General features: G+C 36.8%; 1 protein-coding gene across 4 annotated transcripts in view; it reads left to right on the top strand.

Moving 5' to 3' along the window:
• SATB2 (SATB homeobox 2) overlaps positions 1-23,224 on the top strand; it is a 200,579-nt gene that overhangs the window by 29,752 nt on the left and 147,603 nt on the right. For all 4 annotated transcript variants that reach the window (XM_023218251.2, XM_023218254.3, XM_023218258.3 and 1 more), the window contains one exon: positions 7,899-8,075. In XM_023218251.2, coding sequence (XP_023074019.1) covers positions 7,899-8,075 — 177 coding nt within the window. The remainder of the gene's footprint in view (positions 1-7,898; positions 8,076-23,224) is intronic.

The raw sequence follows: 23,224 nt of genomic DNA, 5'->3' as shown, positions 1-23,224 counted from the left end.
GAATTCTGAGAATAAGCTGTTTCTTCATATTCTCAACCCCACTGCCCCCACAAATAGTGGGAGAGCCATCAAGACGATTTATTATTGAATAAATCAATATTAAATATTATTTATTATTTCATAATAAATAATATTGAGTAATAAATAATATTCAATATATTATAAACTACACATTCTCTGAAGAATTCACTTGTTTTTCTAGTTGGTTTTTTTCTTAACTTATATTCAATATTTCTTAACTCTTACTCAATTTCTTACTCTTATTCAATATTATTTAATATTATTTACTTGGAGGTCTAATCCTGAGTTGCACCTGGGTCATGGGTAAATATGAAATTGAGTTATTGTATGTTTGGCTCAGTTCGTACCGAAGAGTAATTATGATGGCTGGGCGAGATGGCTCACACCTATAATCCCAGCGCTTTGGGAGGCCGAGGCAGACGGATCATCTGAGGTTAGGAGTTCAAGACCAGCGTGACCAACATGGAGAAACCCTGTCTCTACTAAAAATACAAAATTAGCCGGGTGTGGTGGCGCATGCCTGTAATCCCAGCTACTCGGGAGGCTGAGACAGGAGAGGTAGAGGTTGCGGTGAGCCGAGATCGCGCCATTGCACTCCAGCCTGGGCAATAAGAGTGAAATTCCATTAAAAAAAAAGTAATTATGATGTAGAGTTTGCCGTTCTCATAATTGGAAAATTGACTGATCTCTACCTGTAAACGACTTAGAACTTGCTGCTGTCCCACCTCTGTCTTGGCTTCTGCTTCCTCTACAATAAGAGTAAGAAAAAGCCAATTAGAAAAACAAGTGAATTAATGTTTCAGGGAATATGTAGTTTACAAGCAAAGGACAAGGAGGAGCATTGAAAACTGGAGCAGTTGGGGGAGCCTAGAGGGCCTCTGGTCCACCTGTGGACCTGTGGGGGACTCCCTTTGCATCCAAATGATTGCTCTTCCCTCTCCTTTAAAATTGGTGAGATTTTTTTTTCTACTGTTTCTTATTATACTACCTGAAATTTCTTCCATGAGAAGTTTATTTGAAATAAAATATATATTTTACAGTGAAGATCTAGCTGAGGAGATTAAGGAGAACACTAAACCATTCAAACAGTATAGCAAGCATCTTTTTATCTATTAATCTCTGGAATTTTTGAGATTAGCCCCTGGGGGGAGTAGGAGGCTGGAGTGGAATGTAGAGCCTGCGGCTGCTTTAGCCCAGGAGGCTGGGTGCCCAGTAGAGGACAGCAGGGCGCAAAGAGGAGACTAGGAAGGACGCATTGCATCCCTTTTCGAAATTTTTCCTGGGACCCCAACAGGGAGGTGAGAAACACCCTATTCTTTCTTTCTGTTTACGGTTGCAATTTTAGGCACTCAGGCTTTTCTTTATTATTACTATTATTATTATTATTTGAGGCAGAGTCTCTTTCTGTTGCCCAGGCTGGAATGCAGTGGCGTGGTCTCGGCTCACTGCAACCTCTGTCTCCCAGGTTCAAGCCATTCTCCTGCCCTTAGCCTCCCAAGTAGCCGGGATTATAGGTGCCTGCCACCACGCCGGGCTAGGGGTCTCACCATGTTGGTCAGACTGGTCTCGAACTCCTGACCTCAGGTAATCTGCCTGCCTCAGCCTCCCAAAGTGCTGGGATTATAGGCATGAGCCACTGCACCCAGCCTCTTTATTATTTTAGGATGGAAAGAAGGGGCTAGAGGTTAATGTTGGCAAGTTACTTCTCTTCTTGTCTGTGAGTCAGTATGTATGTATATGATTGTGTCAGTGAGAGAGAGAGAGAGAAAATGAGAGTATGAGGTTAGAGAACAAGTAAATCGTTATTTTGATTTTCTGATAAATTTACTATAAGAAAAATTAGTAGCCATGCCTCACTTTTTCTCTCTGTCCTCTTGAAGACGGTTATTCACTCAGTTTATGTGATACAGTTTGTTTCAGTATTTCAAACAGCTTGTTCTTTGGTACTACAAGTTCAGTTTTATACAAAGAAAAGACAGCAATCTTTATAATCTCCAGTTAGCCCTGGGACCTTCTCAGGTGATAGAACTAGATATGCTGCAGGCCCCAGGGAAGGGAGTGGGCTCTGCTACCTTCCTTCAAGAGACAGATGGGCTTCTGGAGTCCTTTGAAAGAGGGGAGGCAAAAGCTTGGCCTCCTCTCATCTCAAACTGGCTCCTGTCATTCAGGAGTGCTGGTGGACCAAGGAGACAGGGCTAGGGAGGAGGCTGGAGACGATGCCGAGTTACACTAGAGTATGATCATTCATGTGAGCCTTTCTTTCTTTCTTTGTCTGTGAATAATGGAAGGGCAGGAGCCATCTTTGATTCCCCCTCCATGCCTAGCATGGTGCCGGACACCTGGAAGGCAGGCAAAAGGTGAATTCGCTTAGGAGTAGCACAGGTCGCCCATTGGACATAGCAAGTGGTAAAGGGTCCTTTTTATTAAGAGGCCAAACCCTTAGATTTCAATGGGTGTGGATTCTGGAGTGTTGTTTTCAACTCTTAGGAAAGCAGCCTGCTTAGGATTTAGAGCTGGATAACCTGAACTATTCTGCCCTTGCCTCACTGTGTTTCTTAGGGCATGTTACTTCTCCCATAGTTTCAGTTTCCTAATTTATCAGCTGAAAATAATGCTAACCCTGTTACAGGGTAAATGTGAGAAGGTAAAGGTGTGTATATTAGATTACATGATGATCTAGGAAGTGCAGTGCAAAGCAGGAGTTTATTTCATGTCCCAACTTTGGCACAAGGCTCTTGAATCCTGTCACCTAGATGCCCTGCTGCAGCTGCACCATCTTTCGTCTTTCATTGTTGAGTTAAACGTTTAGAGTCTTCGAGAATATGCATTCCTCAGGTCACTTTCATAGCCAGTGTTGTGACATTTCCTGAAGTCTGTTCTTTAGAATGAAGGGAAGGAGGAAAGAGCTGTTTCCTAATAAAAGAAGTTCGATTAATATAGTTAGTAATAAAACAGCAGCCTGCAATTGCAGATAAGGTAACACATTGGATTTTGGAATTTAACCAAGAGTGCTTCTGTCTTCAGTACTCCTAAAATCTGGAACACAGAGGAAAGACAGCTAAAGGGCTCATGACAGTCACACTATTGGCCTAGTATCAGTTTGTGATAAATGTATCCTGTGTGAGAAAAAATTGTATATTGTTATTGGGCAGATTCATTAGAACAGTGCTCTCTGATATTAATACAAATATAAGCCACATGTATAATTTTAAATTTTCTAGTAGCTACACTAAAAGTTAAACAGATGAAGTTAATTTTAATAATATATTTTATTTAACTCAGTATGTTCAAGATATTCTACACGCAATTACTGTTAAAAAATCATTTATGTTTATTTTTATTTCTTTTCGTTATTAAGTCATTAAAATCTAGTATGTATTTTATACTTATGGCACATCTCAATTTGAGACCAGCTATGTTTCAAGTACTCAATTGCTACATGAAGTTAGAGGCTACTATAATGGACAGGTAGTTTTATTGTGCTTTTAAGCACTTTCACCTTTTTGCATGGGACATGTTAAACACTTTAAGCTGTTTCCATTTGCATAATAGGCCATTCAATGATTATTAGTATCATCTTTATTCTGAAGAAATGCCTTTTAGTTAGTATCGTGAGCATTGATTAAGACCTTGAAAAAAATTACTGGTTAACTTTTCTTCCTCTGTGAAATGGTATTAATACTGATTTTGAAAAAAGGAAAACAAATGGATTCCATTGTTTGAGAGCTATCTGTCAGAGAATTTAAATATGTGATATTGTTTAATCTTCACCACAGATCTATGATGTAGCTATTGTTTGTGTTTTGGCTAGGAGGAATTTGAGCTTCAGAGAGGTCAGATGAACTACTCAAGGTCACACACAGGTAAAGAGGGACAGTGCCAGGACTTGACCTTGACCCGGTGCTGTTCATCACCACATCTAACCATTTTCGCACGTGTCTCAGTTCTCACAGCTGTTGCCGTGAACAGTGACAGTAACAATGGTTAACGCTTTATAAATTATACACACTTCTTCAGAAATAATGTCAGAATGAAAATGACAGTTTCAGTATCATCACTAATGACAGTTGGAAGAATGCATTTTTCTAATGTAGAGAGGGTACCAGGCTTATTTTGCCTCTTTGATGACAGAATTCATCATTTATCCCAATTACCAGAACAACTCTTAATTTTTAGCAAACGGCTGAGGCCAAGTGCCTGTCCTCTAGATTAAACTACCTGCTTACCTCCTGTGATTGTAAAAGGTTTAGTAAGGCTTATGATCAGAAGGTTCAAAGTTCTCTGCTAGATCATCTGAAAATGGGTCTGTGCTACAATAAAAGAAAAATAATGTTAGAAGCTCAAGATACAGGGCTAGAGCAAGGTTTTCTTTTTTCTTCACCATTTCTAAATTTTGTTGAAAATGGATTTCAGTTTTACATTTTTATTCTTTTATTGGAACTTTTAAATTCTCCCCATTCTTAATTTATTTTGTGAAGTGCTTTTCAAGCACCTCCCTGTCTTTCTATCCATTGTCACTTTTCTCTCTCTCTTTTTTTTCCCTTTCTTTTTCCCTCTTTTTGCCTGGGACTAGTTGTGAATAAGATGGACAAATCTCTCTCTCTCTCTCTCGGCATATATTTTTACTCATCCTTTTATAGTGTGCTTCCCTTAGGGATTTTCAGTTTTTAAAGGACTTTTAAACCTATGCCTTAATTTTCTTCTTTCTACACTTGACCTCAATTATACTATTTTACTATTTTTTTATTTCTCTTGTTATTGTCACTAGTAATTGCATCCATTTTTCCTCCTTTATTCTTCTTTTGTAAAACTTGCATTTCATTATAAAAACCGTAATTGTTTAGATGGGTCAAATTCTAGTAAGAAGGTAAATTTTTCTAAGTATAAGCCTTTTATGATATTCTCCAGTATCTCATGTATATGTGCTGCAGAACAAACCCTATTATCATACATTCCTGGTTAATACTCTTTTATTTTGTAAATGACCACAAAGGTTTTTGTTTTGTTTTGTTTTGTTTTTAATAGGTGATGCCAGTAGGGGATTGGTGCGTGCTTTTTGTAAGAAGTTATTACTGTTGTGTCAGTTAACAATTGCTTCCTTCAATCACTGAACCAAAATGTTTAGGAACTATTTCAGTAATTGACAGTTATAAAACTTAAGTCCCTACATGTTATAGATCCCTGTGCTTTCATGTTATATTTCATATCTAACTGAACAGTTAATATTATTTTTAAAAGTTAATAGGGTCTTAAGTTTTTTCAGTTGACCATAGACTTGAGAAAGATTTATAGTTTCTAAGTAATGGAGACATGATAGCTTATGGAGCAGTTGGATTCATTTAAAGATCTTATCTGTGATTCCCAGATGTGTGACACTCAGATGTTGACATTAGGAACTGCACATGGATTTTCAGCATCGAAACTTATGTACACACAGGTATTAGTGGTGAAGTAGCTTATGGCACCATGGACTATATGGCCTTATGTGTGCATATGCTTAAATCATTAGAAATAAAAATCTACCTACTTCCTTGGGCAAAGATTATATGCCAGCATGTAAGAGGTAAAAGCTCTAAATGGGGGCTATTCCTTGCTGGTATGGACTCTCATGAATTAGTCCTATAAAATGCCATTATGCTTGCTTAGGAAGGTTTTACAACTCCTTTAACTACATTGAGGGCAGGAGGGATATCAGACTTGTTCTTACTTGTATCCCTGGAGCCACTGGTGGTGATACCTGGCACGTAGTAGGTGTTCAGGGAATAAATCCTGGATATATGAATGACTACAAAGATAATTTGGGGCCAGGTGTGATGGCTTATGCCTGTAATCCCAGCACGCTGGGAGGCCAAGGCAGGTGGATCACCTGAGGTTAGGAGTTCGAGACTAGCCTAGCCAACATGGGGAAACCTCATCTCTATTAAAGGTACAAAAATTAGCCAGGCGTGGTGGCAGGCACCTGTAATGCCAACTACTCAGGAGGCTGAGGCAGGAGAATCGCTTGAACCCGAGAGGTGGAGGTTGCAGTGAGCTGAGATCTCACCATTGCACACCAGCCTGGGCAACAAAAGCGAGAGAGAGAGAGAGAGAGAGAAAAAAAGATAATTTGGAGGATATCTAATTTATGTTATTCACTACATGTCCTATATATATATTTGGGAATGAACTTGGTAGAAATAAATAAATAAGCATTTCAGGTACTAGTAATGGTCACAATTAAAAAATATATCTTGCAAGGCATTGTGTAGCTATCCTAAATCTTCTTCTTTGTTTAAAAAATCAGTCTGCTCCACCCATATCGTATAGTTTTAAATAAATCTACACTATGGAGAGTGTATTTGCAATGGACAGTAATACTGCTTTCTTGTTCTCAGGAGTGAACACGGAGTTGTCTTATGTATGATATGGTTTGACTTGTTAGACTGTTGTGCTGTCTTAATAATAATTACCATGATCTTTAATGATAACAATTCTTAATGAGTATTATTATTGTTAATAAGGATTATATTTAATAATTACACCTAATACTTATTATCTTTAATAATAATAATTAGCACATGGGAACCAGTTGCACCATTGTATTATCTTGAGAACAAATACCTCAATCTGTAACCCAGTAGTTTGCAGAGTGTCTGCTCCCACCCTTGGCTTTCCAGATCAGAGTGAGTCAGGAGGCTTCTAGGGTTGAAGCCACAGGGAGGGGGTTCTGGAAAACTCCTGTGCATTCTATGTGTCAGAGGCCATACTCCCATCTAGTCATTTCACACAGAGGTCTTCTTTTTGTTGTGAAGTACCTTCACCATGACCATGTAACTTTCTACCTCCCCTGTCTGCCTGCTCACCCATTCTTCATAAGTTTTAATTTTTCTTGCATAAAAAAAAGACCTGTAACATACTAATTTGTGTGAATTACATTAGGCAGAGTCCATGTTTCTTACTCGTATGTTGGTAAAACTTTGATCTTCTTCTGCCTTGGTTATGTTTAGATTTAAGTGCCTGTATGACTTTTTTAAAAATAAAAAACAGTTTAAAAAAATCTTTGGTGAATTAAACATTTTTTAGCTTTTCACACTTTGATACAAAGCAGAGAAATATTTCAGTGACAACAGATTTCAACAGATTTTCAACTAGACTAATTTGCCTTATTCTTTAGGGTAGTTTACTTATTTTCTCTGAAAACACAAGAAAAGATACTCCCTTTCCAGTAACTGATGTTAATGTATAAAATAATTTTACATAGGCAAACTTTTGTATTTGGATGTATATTTTGACATAAATGTAAATTAAGACGTTTATGGTCATGTTATTTTCAGGCTAGTTAATAACCTATTTACTAGGATTTAAAAAAACAACAACATGTAAGAGGGACTTATTTTAAATTTCTATTGACTTTCTTGTATTCACATAACAGCTTAGGCCTTAGAATCAAACATACCTCCTTAGTAGGAAGGAGCTGGAAGCTTTGAAATGTATTTCTGGACAAGAAAATATATTACTTTTACATGTAATATATTTCTAGACAAGAGCATATCTGATCTGAAAATACTAGTGCTAATAGTTAATGATAAAACTATAGACATTAAAGATTCGAGTGTCTGTATGGTCACCTTCATCTCACCTAGGTACCAGGACACCTCTGATTGGTGAAAATGACAGGAATCTAAGGGCTTCTGCCACTGCCCCAGGCAATTCTGTAATAATAGAGGGGGAAAACTCACAGCTTTCCATTAGGCCTGTATAACTGAGAGGCTTGTTTAATCTAAACCACTGTCGATCACAGATGAGTGACTTTTATAACTGTCGCTTCCCTTCTCATCGCAGTGACTGAGATTTGCTTTTTAATGTTTGTGTTTTGCTCTTGAATTTTGTCCCTTCAGGTTTGATGATTCCTGTCTTTTGTGTCGTGGAGCAGTTGGACGGCTCTCTTGAGTATGACAACAGAGAAGAACACGCTGAGTTTGTCCTGGTGCGGAAAGATGTGCTTTTTAGCCAGCTGGTGGAGACTGCGCTCCTGGCCCTGGGGTATTCTCACAGTTCTGCGGCTCAGGCCCAAGGTATTAATGCCTCTCCCCTCTCCTCCCAAGTCTCTTGTGTGTCATAATTTGAGGAGGAATATGTTTTCTGAAATAGTTCTCCAAACAAAGGTTGAAGGATAATTGTTAGACTTAGCATTTCCTAGTGAGCAGTAGAATATTTCTTGTAGAAGGACTTGTTTCTTGTTTTCTTGTTGTTTTGGGAAGCATTTGACCAGCACTTCTGGAGCCACAAAATCAACTTGCATTTCAAACTGATCATAGGTTTCTGCATTCATAACACTGTTATTTTCTCTAATTAGGGCCAGTGCTGAGATATTTAACTCCTGAGTTATCCAGACTTACAATACATGACTTATAAAACATTCAGTTTTCCAAAATTTATTTATTGCTTTGGGCCTGTGGCTTCTGCACTTTGCGATAAGCTTTTAATTAAACGGAAAAAAATGGATGCCTCTTATCCTTTTGTATCTTTGAAAACTTTTGTAGTTTTGATGTGGTCCATTCAGTTAAAAAATATTGCAGTGTCTTTATGATCAATTCCTTTCAGTTATTTAATTAAATATTAAAATTGCATCATTATTTCAGTGTGTATTGTACAATACTGGGGAGCCCATTGTGAGCTTCTGTTGTTTCATTTTGAAGTATAGCCCATTGTTCTTTCATGCCAAAGAATTGACAAAACAAATAACAAAAATTCCCCCCAAACCTTGAGTAATGGAAAAAAAAAATTGATCTGATGGAATTTATTGTTCTTGTTTTTCAGCTGAAATGATTGAATTATATTGTTTGTGATTATGGTTAAAACCAAAGGAGAGAAATCCGTAACTTCCAGATCTTAGTTTATATATTAGTGTCCTGGATTACTATCTTTAGTTAACATTTGTGAATATGCCAAGGATGTTTTTTATTTTTTAAAATGAGTCTCTCTTCATATCATTCCTAAGAACTGTCAGTCAGAGCCTCATTTGTAACAATAAGGATACTATGAGAGATTAAACACTGATATAAAGTTACAGATGTGGTGACCAACGGATTTAAATTCCCAAGCTCTTGAATTTGATTCTGTAAGTAGATAATTGCTTTTTAGGAAATATTTTAAGCATTTAAGTTATACTTTAGTTCAATCAAGAAAGCAACCTGATTGAAATTAGGAATGTTTTCCCAGGGCAGGTAGTACCCTACTAGTTATTGTGAATCCCAGCGCAGTCTCAATCCGAGCGCTGGCCAGGCTGGGCGCAGTGATAATAGCTGAATCGTAGAGTCCAGTGCTTTCAAAGCAGCCTGATAAAGGATGATTCATTTCCTTTTTTCTGACGACTTTCCTTCTTGTGTGAGGGATTCACGATTTGATTCCTGAGCAAATTGCATACTGGGCACCATTGCTTTTATGTCATGCTATGCACCTAAATGAAATAAAAGAATCTCCCTTCCCTTCCCCCTACAAACCCTACACACTTTTCATGCCACTTTAGGGATATTTTTCTCTGAATGTAAAGGTCATTGTATCCCACTGCTTGCACCCTGGTGTGCCAGCTTCCTGTTTGACAGGGCCATCCATCTCAGTTAGCACAGCCGTTCAGCGCGTCGAGAGCTCACATGTGGAACACAGAGCACTAAGTGGCCAAGATTTGATTCTTGGCACATGCTGAGGGAAGGGGCTCTCAGGAAATTTGCACTAGGGAGCCACACTATTCCTTTCAGGGATTTGGACTAAGAATTCTGCTCACCAAGGTGAGATATATGAGCAGATAAATGTCATCTACCTTGGAGGATTATTAAACAGGGGACAAGTCAGAAGTGATTATTTGCCTCCTCAAAGTTTTTGAATATTAAGGCTGAAATGCTAAATATTATACTATTTATAAGTTGAATCAATATTCCTATGGTACTCTAGAGTACAGATACACGTTATAGGTAAGCAAAGATTTTATCACTTGGTCTTATACTGTAATCTCACAAAGGAAAAAAAATCAGTTTATTTTAAATTAGGCTGCTGATCTGTGTTTTGGGGAAATGGAAAAATCTTAGAATTGTTTACTTTGAAATAAATGTATTAGATCGTTGTCTTCATTCAGATCATTAAAAGTATGCTGTTTGCTGCATGTTTATTATAGACCAAATAGTATGCATGATAAGACAGGTAATTCATATGCTGGACAAACAGCAGTGTGTAAGAAAGATAGAAAAGGAAGTAGAACAAAATATGACTTTTGATGACTGAAGGCATGAGGTTTAATGGGGGTAGTTTTTCGTTCATTTTTGTTTGGCTTTGTTGTTTGTTTCATGTTTATGTAATTCCTCTAAGATGAGGACTTGCGGGACTTCCTGGCAAATCCATTTAAAGCAAAGAACGGCAGTGTTCTTGAATCTCTTTTTCATATGCTGAAAAAGTTGGGCAGAACTAAACTGCAAGGATAGTGGGTTGCTTTAGCCATTTTAAAAATCAAGACTCTTGAAATACAATTTTTCATTTTGATGTGACCAGAAAAGAGTTTCGGTAATTGAATTGGAAGACTATTTCAGATTGCCTGTAAAGGAGGAAATACATTAGCAATGTCATTATTTGGAATGATCCTCAAGTCCCAATGACAGGGCAGCAGGTCCACGATCTTATAAACATAGGATAGTCAGTTTCTTTTTCTCAGAGGGTATTCCCTCCAGGTGAGTTGAATTTTTATTAAGAAAGAATATTTTCTTCTAAAGAATGATAGAAATTCTACTAAAATGGGGTTTAGGGATTTCTTTCCCTGTGTTAAAATAACCTTTATTTGAAGGCTAGACATTCGGACCTAAGAGAGAATAATGTAAAAAGATACTGTCATAAACCATGGTAACTGTGTTTCTAGCTGACCCATAACCTCCATTTCCCAATGCACATACTGTTAACTCTCATTCTCAAGGATATGAAATGCAGGATTCATCAGACTTGCTGTTTTGCATATGTAGAAAGCCGAAAACTGGCAGGCCCTTTGCTTGTACCAGAATAGCTGGACTAAGGTCTAATGAATGGCAAGCACACTTTATGCTATATGTATGATGGGCCGTGAGTACATGTCTCTGCATTAAAAGTCTTTTGGAAGAGGCATGTTAATCCAGGGTACTGCTGCTACTCCGGGAACTGCCCCACTCTCCCAACTTAAAACTCACCACTTCCTTTACTATTCTTTCTTCTTTCCTTTTCATCCTTTCAGTTCTTCCCCATAAGGCTTTTGGCAGTAGCCATGGAGCTCCCCACACTGTCCAGAGAGTTCTGGAGCCCACTGGTTGAGTAGCTATTCATTCATGTTGGCAGTGTGAATGGTGGGCTTTGGGAGGCAGCCGTGATGGCAAGGTGATGCCTCACTGTGCTTGTTTGATTTAATTTGTAAGTGAGCATTTCTCTCTCCCCTACTTTGTTAATTTTAAAATGCATTTTAAAATTAACTGTTGATTAATTTAATTAATTAATTTATTTTGAGACGGACTGTCACTCTGTAACCCAGGCTGGAGTGCAGGGGCGCAGTCTTGGCCCACTGCAACCTCTGCCTGCTGGTTTCAAGCGATTCTCCCGCCTCAGGCTCCCAAATAGCTGGGATTACAGGCGCCTGCCACCATGCCTGGCTAATTTTTGTATTTTTAGTAAAGATGGGGTTTCACCATATTGGCCAGGCTGGTCTTGAACCCCTGATGATCTCAGATGAGATCCGCCCACCTTGGCCTCCCAAAGTGTTGGGATTATAGGCATGAGCCACTGTGCCCAGCCGACAGTTTTATTTTAAAACAAATGTGCTTAACAAATAAAGAAGCAAAAATCCTTTCTGACTGGATTTTTTTAAGGTCAAAATTATATGTTTAAGAAGGGGTATATTAATTGTCACTGTTTCTTATTTATATTGGAGTAATTACATTCATACAGTCATTTTAAATGATGTTTCTAAAACACAGAAAAAGTGTCTTTAATAAATGTTATGTGAATCAAGCGGGGTGTCAAGTACATTCTCAATGATATAAAATTCCAAACATATATGCATGGAAGAAAGACAAAGGCAATGTATTAAAATAATCAACAGAGTAGGTGATGGGATTATGTGGGATTTTCTTCTTTTTCTAATAAAAAATAAATATCAAATTTTACTTCTTTCATGAATTAATTGAATAAATGAGAAGATAATTATGTCTTATTCCCCAATTTTGATAAGCTGTTCACTTTGTCCCTAATTTATCCATAAATGTGAAAATTTATACATGATACAGATGCATTTCTATTTTTTCAGTGGAAGTTTAAAAAAAGAATCAATAAATCATTAATGAGCCCCTGTGATGTATAAACCAAGGGATTTCTTAGAGTTGGTTTTTTACTTTTGGAGACTGGGTCTTGATGTATATCCCAGGCTGCAGTGCAGTGGCACAATCATGGTTCACTGCAGCCTTAAACTTTTGGGCTCAAGCAATCTTCCTGCCTCAGCCTCCTGAGTAGCTGAGTGGCCATGCCACCATGCCCAGCCTAATTTTTACTTTACTTTTTGTAGAGGGAAAGTATCCTTATGTTGCCTTAGGTGATTCTCCTGCTTCAGCCTCCCAAAGTGTTGGGATTAAAGGTGTGAGCCATGATGCCCAGGCAATTCTTAGAGCTTTAATATAATGCATGGTAACAATTGAGCAGTTACTATATGTTGGGCACTGTTCTAAGAGATTTATATGTACTGACTCATTTAATTCTCGTAACAGACTTTTGAAGTAAGTTATACATTTCCCATTTCACAGAAGAGGAAACTGAGGCAAAGAGGAGTAGGGGAGTCACTTTCCCAGAGGCACAGGCTGGTGGGTGGAAGAACTGAAATCTGAAGTCCATTGATCTATCTCTAGATTCAAGGTCCTTAACCACATAGCTGTCCTGTGAACAGTCTGATTGCCAGCACTTGCTCTTTACTTTTGGACATAAGCCCTAAAAGGTAGGACTTTTTGGATTAGGTGGTTACTAAATACATGCTGATTATATATATTTGATAATGATGTTTATATATTTCATTTCCGTGATGAAATATATAGATACTTTTTCAAAGTAATAGAGACAGACTTCATTAAAACTTAAAAGCAAACAAAAAGCCAAACCTCATAGAATTGTCATGTACTGAAGCTAACTTCTAAAACTAAATACTTGTAGAGGGCCTATAGTAGGTTGAGCATTTCAAATACATAATTCTTGCTTATGTGACCAAAATGAGTCCTGATACAAAAATAGAACATATTCCTAATCTAGAAGTTTCTTATCAAACTTACAAATGTTTTGTCAGTGTTGATCTGAACCTCATCTGCTTGAAGGCATTGTATGTAGAAAGCAGAATTTCCGTCTATGAACTGGAAACAATGACAAGAATAAAAAAGATTTAAAACCAAAATACCAAGGATATTTTTATAAAAAATGAATGCCTTTATTATCATTATCACTTTATTATTCATTTATTTATTATATATATTTTTCAATGTACTATCTCTTTACAGTGTACTATTGGGAAGATCTTTACATAGAAGCTAATTTCAAGGCAAATTTTACTGTTAGAAATAAATATTCTTTCAGTTTAAATTGTTCAGTGTTTGAAATGCTCTGCTCTTAAATTCTCTAAAATCATTTTTAATGGAAACATGCAACATATACAAATTTGAGAGACTTGGTATTAAATATTCATGAACTCCTCATCTAGGATCAACAATTAGAAATTCATGGCCAATCCTGTCTTGTCTCTATCCCTACCTGCTTCTCACCCGCTCCCCTACTGGATTATTTCGAAGTATATGCTATATATTATATTTTGTCCATAAATATTTTAATAAATATCTCTGAAAGATAAAGACTATCATAGAAAACGTAAACCACAATACTATCATAACTCCTAAAAAAAGGTAATTCTTTAATTTCACATTCAGTAAAGATTCAAATTTTCTTAATCATTTTGTAATTTTTTTTTTAGTGTTGCTTTATTCAAATTAGGAGCCATACAAATCTATAAATTGCACTTGGTTGATGTGTCCCTTAATTTTTTTTTTGAATCTATAGGTTATCTATTCTTTTACACTTAAAAACATTCTTTTCTGAAACTTAGGTTTGCTGCTTTAATTCAGAATTTTTGTTTGCTAAACTTAATGAGAATCCTAGTCCTATAAATTCCTTCAAATACTATGATTTTAAATAAACAATTAGTGGCTGTGCACGATGACTCATTGCTATAATCCCAGCACTTTTGGGAGGTTGAGGCGGACAGATCCCTTGAGGTCAGGGGTTTGAGGCCAGCCTGGTCAACATGGTGAAACCCCATCTCTACTAAAACTACAAAAATTAGCTAGGCATGGTAGCAGGTACCTGTAACCAATTCCAGCTACTCAGGAGGCTGACGCACGAGAATCACTTGAAACCAGGAGGTGGAGGTTGCAGTGAGCCAAAATTGAGATAGTGCCACTGCACTTCATCCTGGGTGACAAAGAGAGACTCTGTCTCTAAATAAATAAATAGGTAGATAGATAGATAGACAGACAGATAGATAATTAGTAAGTGCAGTCATAATCTTGGAAAGGAATTCAGAAATTCACTTTGTTTCCTTTTTTCTTTTTCTTTCTTTCTTTCTTTCTTTTTTTTTTTTTTTGAGAGAGAATGGTTAAAAGATATATGTTGTCTGGAGCCAAAAGGTTTTTCATGCTCTGAAAGTTTGACATTTTCCCTAGTGAAAATATTTAAAATGGTCCAGGCACAGTGGGCTCACGCCTGTAATCCCAGCACTTTGGGAGGCCAAGGTTCCACCTGAGCACCTGAGGTCAGGAGTTCGAGACCAGCCTGGCCAACATGACCAGATGGCCAAACCCCGTCTCTACTAAAAATACAAAAATTAGCCAGGCGTGGTGGTGCACACCTTTAATCCCAGCTACTCTGGAGGCTGAGGCAGGAGAATCACTTGAACCCAGGAGGAGGAGGTTACGTGAACTGAGATCATGCCACTGCACTACAGTCTGGGCAACAGAGCAAGACTGCATCTCAAAAAAAAAAAAAAAAAAAAGGAAATTTAAAATGGTTTAATCTTGTCTCGCTTTCTCTCGCTTTCTCTATTTCTTCCTTTCACTCTCTCTCTTTTCCCTACTTTTTCTTTAAACATTAAATGTTTGGGAGACTTTCAGCAGTTTTTTCTTTATAAGGGCAATGTTGAAAAAAGATACATATTTAGAAATTTTAGGCCTCGGAGCTAACATTTAACAGACAAGCTGCTTTTTAAAAAATTCTGTGGCTCCCTAAAGACAGCTGAAAATGCTACCCCAAAATGCTGTTAACCGTGTCTCAGCCCTCATTAGAGCTGGATAGGCCGCAATGTAAAACACTATTTGGAGGACACAATTTTTCAACAGACCCCATACTTTCTCCTCCTCTGCTATATAAAATTAAATATTTGGCCAGGCGCGGTGGCTCAAGCCTGTAATCCCAGCACTTTGGGAGGCCGAGACGGGCGGATCACGAGGTCAGGAGATCGAGACCATCCTGGCTAACACTGTGAAACCCCGTCTCTACTAAAAATACAAAAAAAAACTAGCCGGGTGAGGTGGCGGGCGCCTGTAGTCCCAGCTACTCCGGAGGCTGAGGCAGGAGAATGGCGTAAACCTGGGAGGCGGAGCTTGCAGTGAGCTGAGATCCGGCCACTGCACTCCAGCCTGGGCGACAGAGCGAGACTCCGTCTCAAAAAAAAAAAAAATATTCATACATATGTATGTGTGTACATATACATGTTCATATGCACACAGTGAAACCTGAAATACTATAATTAAATGCCAGCGGTAAAATAATGCTCACCTTATCTCCTCATCCTAATACATAGTTAAGATTGAATATCTAATATAATATTTATAGTTCCATATTTCTTATATTTGTTTATGTTGGCATAAATATGTAACATATATAGATATATAATAATGGCTCACATGAAGGTCAAGTGATGGAAATATTGTTTATATGTAAATTTGTAGAGGGTGAAGACTCTATCTAACTTGATTTTCGGGATGCCTAGCAGTTGACTAGGTAGTGCTTGATAAAAGCTGTTGAGGGCAAGAAATGAATGCATGATCTCATTTACCTCTGATCTTGTAATTTCTACTTGAATGCCCACTAAAAAAAATCCTATCAGTGGAAATAATTCATTTGAAAGTGTAGCTCATTATTTCCTCCACAGTGTGGGAAGTATTTAGCCGTGTTTTCAGTCATCTGTTTTGTTCGGGATGATAGGCCATGGTAGCAATTAACTTTGATATATTTTTTAAACTGCCCAAAGTCCTTCTTCTCCAGAGTTTAGGCATTAATGCCCATGACCTGGAGGGGACTGGTCATCTGAGACATTCATGTAAAATGATCCAGGTTAAACCGACTAACCCACAGATATATGCAACCTTTATTTAATAATTAAGGTATGTCTCATTAAAATATATAGCTTCTAGGAGTTTCAAGTGTGAAACCTACAAGCCTAAAATTGGTGGTACTGTGATATGATATATATCATGTTTAATTTTTTATTCTGCTCCCCTTTAAAGCATAACTATCTTTTACGAATTTATAGATTTTAAATGCAAAATAGAGTTGTTTGCTGAATACCTAGGTTTGTTTGTGTTTTAAGAAGATGTAGTACAGATTTCATTCAAGGAACTCATTTGGTAAAAAAACACATTCTTTAAAGCACTTAAATTTTTCAATAGTGCTGTTACTTTTTTGGTACATTCTTTACATTTAAACTTCTCCATTGATATAACTCCTAGTTTTGATGCTATACCATTATTTTCCAACTCTAAATAAAGTCTATTTTGGCATTCATAATGGATAGTAAAAAGTCTTGGCCACAGAGCATTTTGTAATATTAAAATGCTTTTTAAGAAATTCCCTGCTTCCTGTTTTGTCTTTTTTTCCCTTGGAAAAGATTTCTTATCATCTGAATCTTATAATTTCAGTTAATTATTTACAAAATTGTGAAATTTCAGAATTGTAGGTCTTTCACTTCATATGTTAGTGTATATTTTATGTTTTAATACTTTGTTCAAATTTTCTTAGATACATTGTTACTGTATTTTTACATTCCTATGGGATCCCAGTTCCGTAACTATTCATTTATCTCTGTGGTATCAGTAAGTATTCAATTTATTTATTACTTAGTTCAAATAGCTTGGCACATAAGTGGGACCCAGAGCTGTTAGGGACTTCCTCTGCAGTATGACAAAAGAAGAGCTCAGTGGTGGTTTTGAGAGGCAGGGGTGAAAAGTGAGCATTCTGCTGGCTGTTTGGTCACAGTTGGGCACCTTGGTTTGGTTTCCTAGGTGCCAATAGATTTTGCGATGACTGTGATGAGCATTTAAAACCCAGCACTTTGAAATGTAGGTTTCTTTTGATGGCAGCTTGGAGAGCTCTAAAGGGTCTTAAGTCAGGGATCTAGAGCACGTGCCACTTGCTTGCTCAAAATCAGTAATTGGCAAAATTATTTTTGTGTCAATGAGAGAAAACACAAAGGTTCTTCCTCTATCCGTCTGCCTCTTTTTGGTTTGAAGAAATATCACTCAGGACAGAACAGCAAATCTGTGCTGCTATTTTACAAGCTCGTTACTCAGGTTGGAAAAGATCGCTGTAGGCTATATGCAAATCAGACAGCGCTGAGGTCCCCCTTAGCTTCCAGGTTGAACTCAACAGAGAGATGCTTCCGAGGTACTCTTTCTGTCAGTTTTATAAATCAGAGAATAGGATGCTGAAAATCTCCTAGAACATTTAAAACCTCTGCCCTCAATGATTCGGCTGCTCAGGTCTAATAATCTCCCTGGTAAAAGCCTACCATCATGGGAGCTGAGCTAAGAGGGCAGCAGGTTCTTGATTGAAAGCTCTCACCAGCCTTACCAACTTCAGATGGTGGTTCTTCTTGAGAATCTATGCCCCAGAGCCGTGGGAATAAATAACAATTCTAAATGTCTTGTTTTATTACTATGAATACAGTGATTCCTTAAGGGGGTGAAGAGACTTCTTTAAAGGGGGCCTATGTTAGATTATCTGCAATGAAAGATATATCAGAACTGCATGAAAAAATCTTTCCATTCATAGATTTTTCCATGCAATTCTGATATATCTTTCTTTAAAGATCTTAAAATTAAGATCTTTTGCACTATTGAAAGATAGGTGGTTGAGTTTTACTACTCTCACTTTGCAGAAAGGAAAACTATTAAGAAACTTTAAAAGAGCACACCTAGAGGCTCTGGTTCTCTAGCATCATATCATTTTATTCACTCATTTAACAAATATTTTTCGAGTGTCTATTATGTGTTAGATGTTCTAGGTGTTGAGACACAGCAAAGAGCCAAATACATAATGTCTCTGCCCTCAAGATACTTACATTCTTGTATGCAGGGGAGATAGAATATAAGCAATTCAATATGTAATAAAATGTTAGGTAGGACCTGACATTATATTATGCTTATTTTGATCCTGTTCTTTCCATTTTGTCTAGAAATAGTGTTTTGGAAAACTTAGGCTTCTGGAAAGAAGCTACTTAACCAGAACAAAATGACAGGTTTTGAATATGTTTTGAGGATTAAAACTAAAATGATATGACACTAAAAGGGTTAAGGTTCAGCTCTCTGAATTATCTGAAAAAATTACTTACATGACTAACTCATGTTTGGAATAGGATAAATGTAACAGTGTTAGAATTAGCTTATATTAAGTCATGGTTTCGCTTTTGTGAGGGAAACTGAAGCTTTTACATAACAGACCTATTATGGATATAATAAAATTTGTTAATGTATTTATTGAGTGCTTCTTATGTACCAGGCACTGTCCTGGGGCTTAACATTTACTAACTCATTCAAGCTTATAGTAACCCCGTGAAGTACGTAATATTATTGTCCATATTTTACCAATGAAGAGGCTGAGGCTCAGAGAGGTAAATAGCTTAACCAACACCACAAACTGGCTTCAGAAAATGTATACTTAACCAGTATCCTGTTTAGTGGCGTTGTATTTCTAATCTGTCAATTGAGTCCAGAATCCAGGCGAATAGTAATTATACCTTACAGGCATAAACCAAAGATTGACATTTTCAAATTGATAACTTAATGAATATATGTATTTTTAAATTGAGTAGGGAGCTTGTTTTGAACTTAAATAACAAAATTGAACTTGCTATCATGGATGGCATTTTATAAGAACCTGTTTTGTTAGACCCTATTTTTGTATATTTGTATATATAAGCTCCTTATAAACTTAGAAAGTTTAAATTTTTTTCTATTTATAAAGTGTAATACTTGTTAATTACAAAAACCAAAAATTTTAAAAATAGAAACAAGACAAAATTCTCTCATAAACCAACCATTCTAGAGATAAAAATAGGTAATATTTGAGTTACTTCCCTTTGGTTATAGTTCTATGCATACTTTTACATAGTGGAGGTCAGATGTATGCAATATTTTCACTTCTAGTTCTTACTTAACATTATAATGTATAACTTCCATAGTCTATATTATTAATTTTAATACTACGTAACAGCGAAGCTTTGGATTTTCAAATCAAATGAGAAACATTAGTTTTCTCTTGATTATCTATTAATGGAAGGATTTAGTAATGGTCAGTAAATTAGGAAGTGTTAAGTGCAGATACTATACCCAGCACATGCTGGGCAATCAGAGTAATTTATGTCAACATTTATGTGCATTTACAGTTGTTCTTTGAAAATAAATTTATTTTCATTTTTCATTGCAGGTGCAAGGCCAGATTTTTTTTTTTTAAACTTCTCTGACATTAATGTTCATTTGGCTTGCTTTCTTATCTTTGCCTGTAAAGAATTAAGTGTTTGTTTTTAATGTGGATGAAGGCTATAAAGACATTGTGTCATTTAAGAAACTTCAGTTAATTGATTTCATATTTTGTTTTTGTTAATAGTCTTGTTCTTACCCACATTTTGTTCATTTTCCTCTTTACAAAACATATACACAGTATTGTGCAGGTTAGTTCCTGATCGCTTACTAGTTTCACCATGAATGACAGTCCTGTGTTAAGATGTTTGCCCAGGAATTAGTAACTGATGACAGTTTGTCCATTTGTTAGCCTCTGTTTTTTGCTGTGTGCAGTAGGATGGAGATTTTATGAAATAATCTTTGGGGAAACTCTGAAGGAAGGTTTTTTTCTATGTTTGAATTACTTGAGAACAGCCCAGTATTGGAGGTAGGGAGTTTGTCTAACAAATCATGAAATCTCCCATGTTCGCTGGAGCAATGGGTTGCAATCCTTTTTGGTTGTTTGTTTCTATGGGACCTCAGGTCCTGCTGGGCATGGAAGAGAGATAAGCATCCCTCTGTCTCCCTTCTGCATTGTATAATTCTAACGTGACCCAACTTCTTTTCATAGTCTGTCTTATAGCATAGCAAGTATGAGATGGTCCTAGCTGGAACCTATTTGAGCACCTACTCTGAACCTTTTCCTAATAGTGTCATTGGCTCCATTCTGATTGTTTCCCTTCTGAGTGTATGTCTGGAGTCATGTGGCTCATACTGAGGCCTATCCTCAGATATTGGGATCGTTCTCTTCCTATGTGAGTATGTTGGTAGTCCCAAGATAGAAGTATTTGTTTTCAGTAAATATTTACCTGGGTTTTCATAATAGATATAATTGCATTTATATAACTCAAATTATCTATTAAAATATATTCATGTAACCACAAATGTCAATTTATATGGAAAATATTAGTTATGAAACCAATGTTTCATAATTAAATAAGTATACAATAAGTGTACAAATCAGATATCTATGTAATATATTACATTATAATTTGCTATGTTCCCTTTTTACTTGTGACTCCCACTAGGTATTAAAATGCACCCATTTGCACTTTAAACTAATGCAATTAAGATCATTAGTTGCTTTTCCATCTTACTTATTACGGGGGAATTTCCTGTTGTGACTAATGACAAGATTATGAATTTGTCTGAGTCTCTTGGCATATATTAATTTAACCAGGTAAATTAAAAGGAATAGGCCCAACCCTGCTGTAAATCAGGGGATTAAAACATTTGGGGTGGCACGTTCTACCAGGAGAATGAGGTGTCACTTAGTACTCAATAAGGGATGCTGGCCACATTGTCTTGGAGTTCCCTAAAATAACCAATTTGTCATCCAAACAAGCACCCACCAGTAGGATGTTTTTTTCTCGTCTCCTATTGGAATGCCTTAAGACATAGTCTTACTAGATTTTTATGTCCATTTAGTTCTAAAAACAACAAAAAAAGAGTGGTATGGGTGTTGTTGCTAATGATAATGCTAGGAAACGTAGAGCTTACTATGTGTGAGGCACTGTTCTAAGTGTGTTACACTTGTTAAATCATTTAATGTTAGCAAACTTCGTGTGGCATAAATTATCTTCACTTAACAGCTGAGGAAACTGAGGCACAGATGGGCTAAGTGACATACCCCAGGGTACACAGCAAGTAAGTGATGGAGCCAGGACCTAAATGTTCAAACCCAGGCATTCTATTTCTTGAGACAGTGGCTTAGCCACCACACTCCTCTGCGTCTAGTCTAGGACATGATTAAGACATTGTTGTAATAGTGGGTTATCATTAAGAATATGAATAAAAGTCCCTGTAAGGCCTGACCTATTATAACTGTATTAACTCATTAAAATGCTAAATATTTCTCTCTCTTTTCCTTTATTTATTTATTTTTTCTTCAGGGGGGTGGATTGGGAGGAAGGGAGAGAGGAAGAGAACTTCAAAGACATTACAAATGCATTCTACTTAATCTGAAATACTTTGATGCTTCTGGAAAAGTGAGATGATTTAATTTCGTATATAATTGCATGAGGAATTATAAATTATGTTTTCTGAAGTACCTATGACACGAAACCACAAAATGAACAGATAAAACTGATTTGTTCTCTGACAAATCAAGATATATGGCAGTGTTTTCATTACAAGTGCCGTTTGTGCGGAGGGAGCAGCTGAGTATGCTACAAGATGACAGGAACCGTTCCCAGGCGGCACTGCTTTCACATGGACATCCCGAGGTAATTTATAACCCATGCTAAAATTTTTAAAAAACGTACTGTCAAGCAAAGCCAAGGTTGAACTTCTAAAGTCATGGAATGTAGATACATCTTTCTAATTGACCATCTTTAGCCTAAACTTACTCCTTAGAAATAAGTTGTTTTATTCTGTGGGGAGAATGGACTATTTTCAAGGCACTAGGAGTGCCATTTAGAAAATTATCTCTCTTAGTGCATTTAATAGTTTCCTGGAAGATATGTGTTGACTTCTGCTGGAGGGTAATATATTCATAGTAAAACTGACTAAGGATTCTTTTTACTTCCCACTGGCCTAAAAACTGTGTGTTCTAGGCCTCCGTGGTGGTGGAAGGTGAAGACTCAAAATATGGATGTTGTGAGTTGAAGCACTTCTCAAAGGACCTGTGTCCCTAAGCTGCCACAGTCATTTGTTTGTCTTGAATTTTAAAAGGGCTTTGAAATGTGTGGAACCAAAATAGTTCTGTTTGTAGTACTGGTGATTCTGGGAAAATGAGAGCAAGGTCGTCTGTGTGAGAGAGAGCTGGTGTGGGTCGATTACCAGTGGCACTGTGTCGTGTTGGTTTTGCTCTGCAGTGATGGGTTTCTCACTGAGCTGCCCAGAATCACTCACTGGATGCCTTGCGGGATCGATGACATTTGATTTGTAATGAGTGGGCAGGAACAGGAGTGGATCTTTGGGTCAAAGAGGGAAAGCAGGAACTCCATACAGCAGATGATAGTCTGTTTTGCATCTGATTCCAGCCTGGTGAATTCTCACACACAGGGGTCATTATTCTATATAACTAAGACTTGTATTAGATGCTTTATGTAATGCTTTCTTTTTGGGTACATTTTCTAGGATGTATAACAAAACATTGGCTAAAAGTGTTTATTTAGTAAGAGTTAGAATTTACTAAACCAAATCAAACAAATTGAATTGTACAAAAATGTTTGGCTGTAGAAGCAAACCAGGTTAAGATTTGAAAATAAATTCATACTTCACATTAGTTTTTAAAATAAAATTAATAAACTAATAAAATGTGTGAAACTTCACATTTTACATTAGTTTTTAATATAATTTAATTTTAAATATAGTGAAGCGTAGATGGTGAAGAACAAATTGATTGACTAGTTTCT

Source organism: Piliocolobus tephrosceles, chromosome 11 (assembly GCF_002776525.5).
Source record: "Piliocolobus tephrosceles isolate RC106 chromosome 11, ASM277652v3, whole genome shotgun sequence".
NCBI classification, from domain to species: domain Eukaryota; kingdom Metazoa; phylum Chordata; class Mammalia; order Primates; family Cercopithecidae; genus Piliocolobus; species Piliocolobus tephrosceles.
This window is presented reverse-complemented; position numbering and strand designations above follow the sequence as displayed.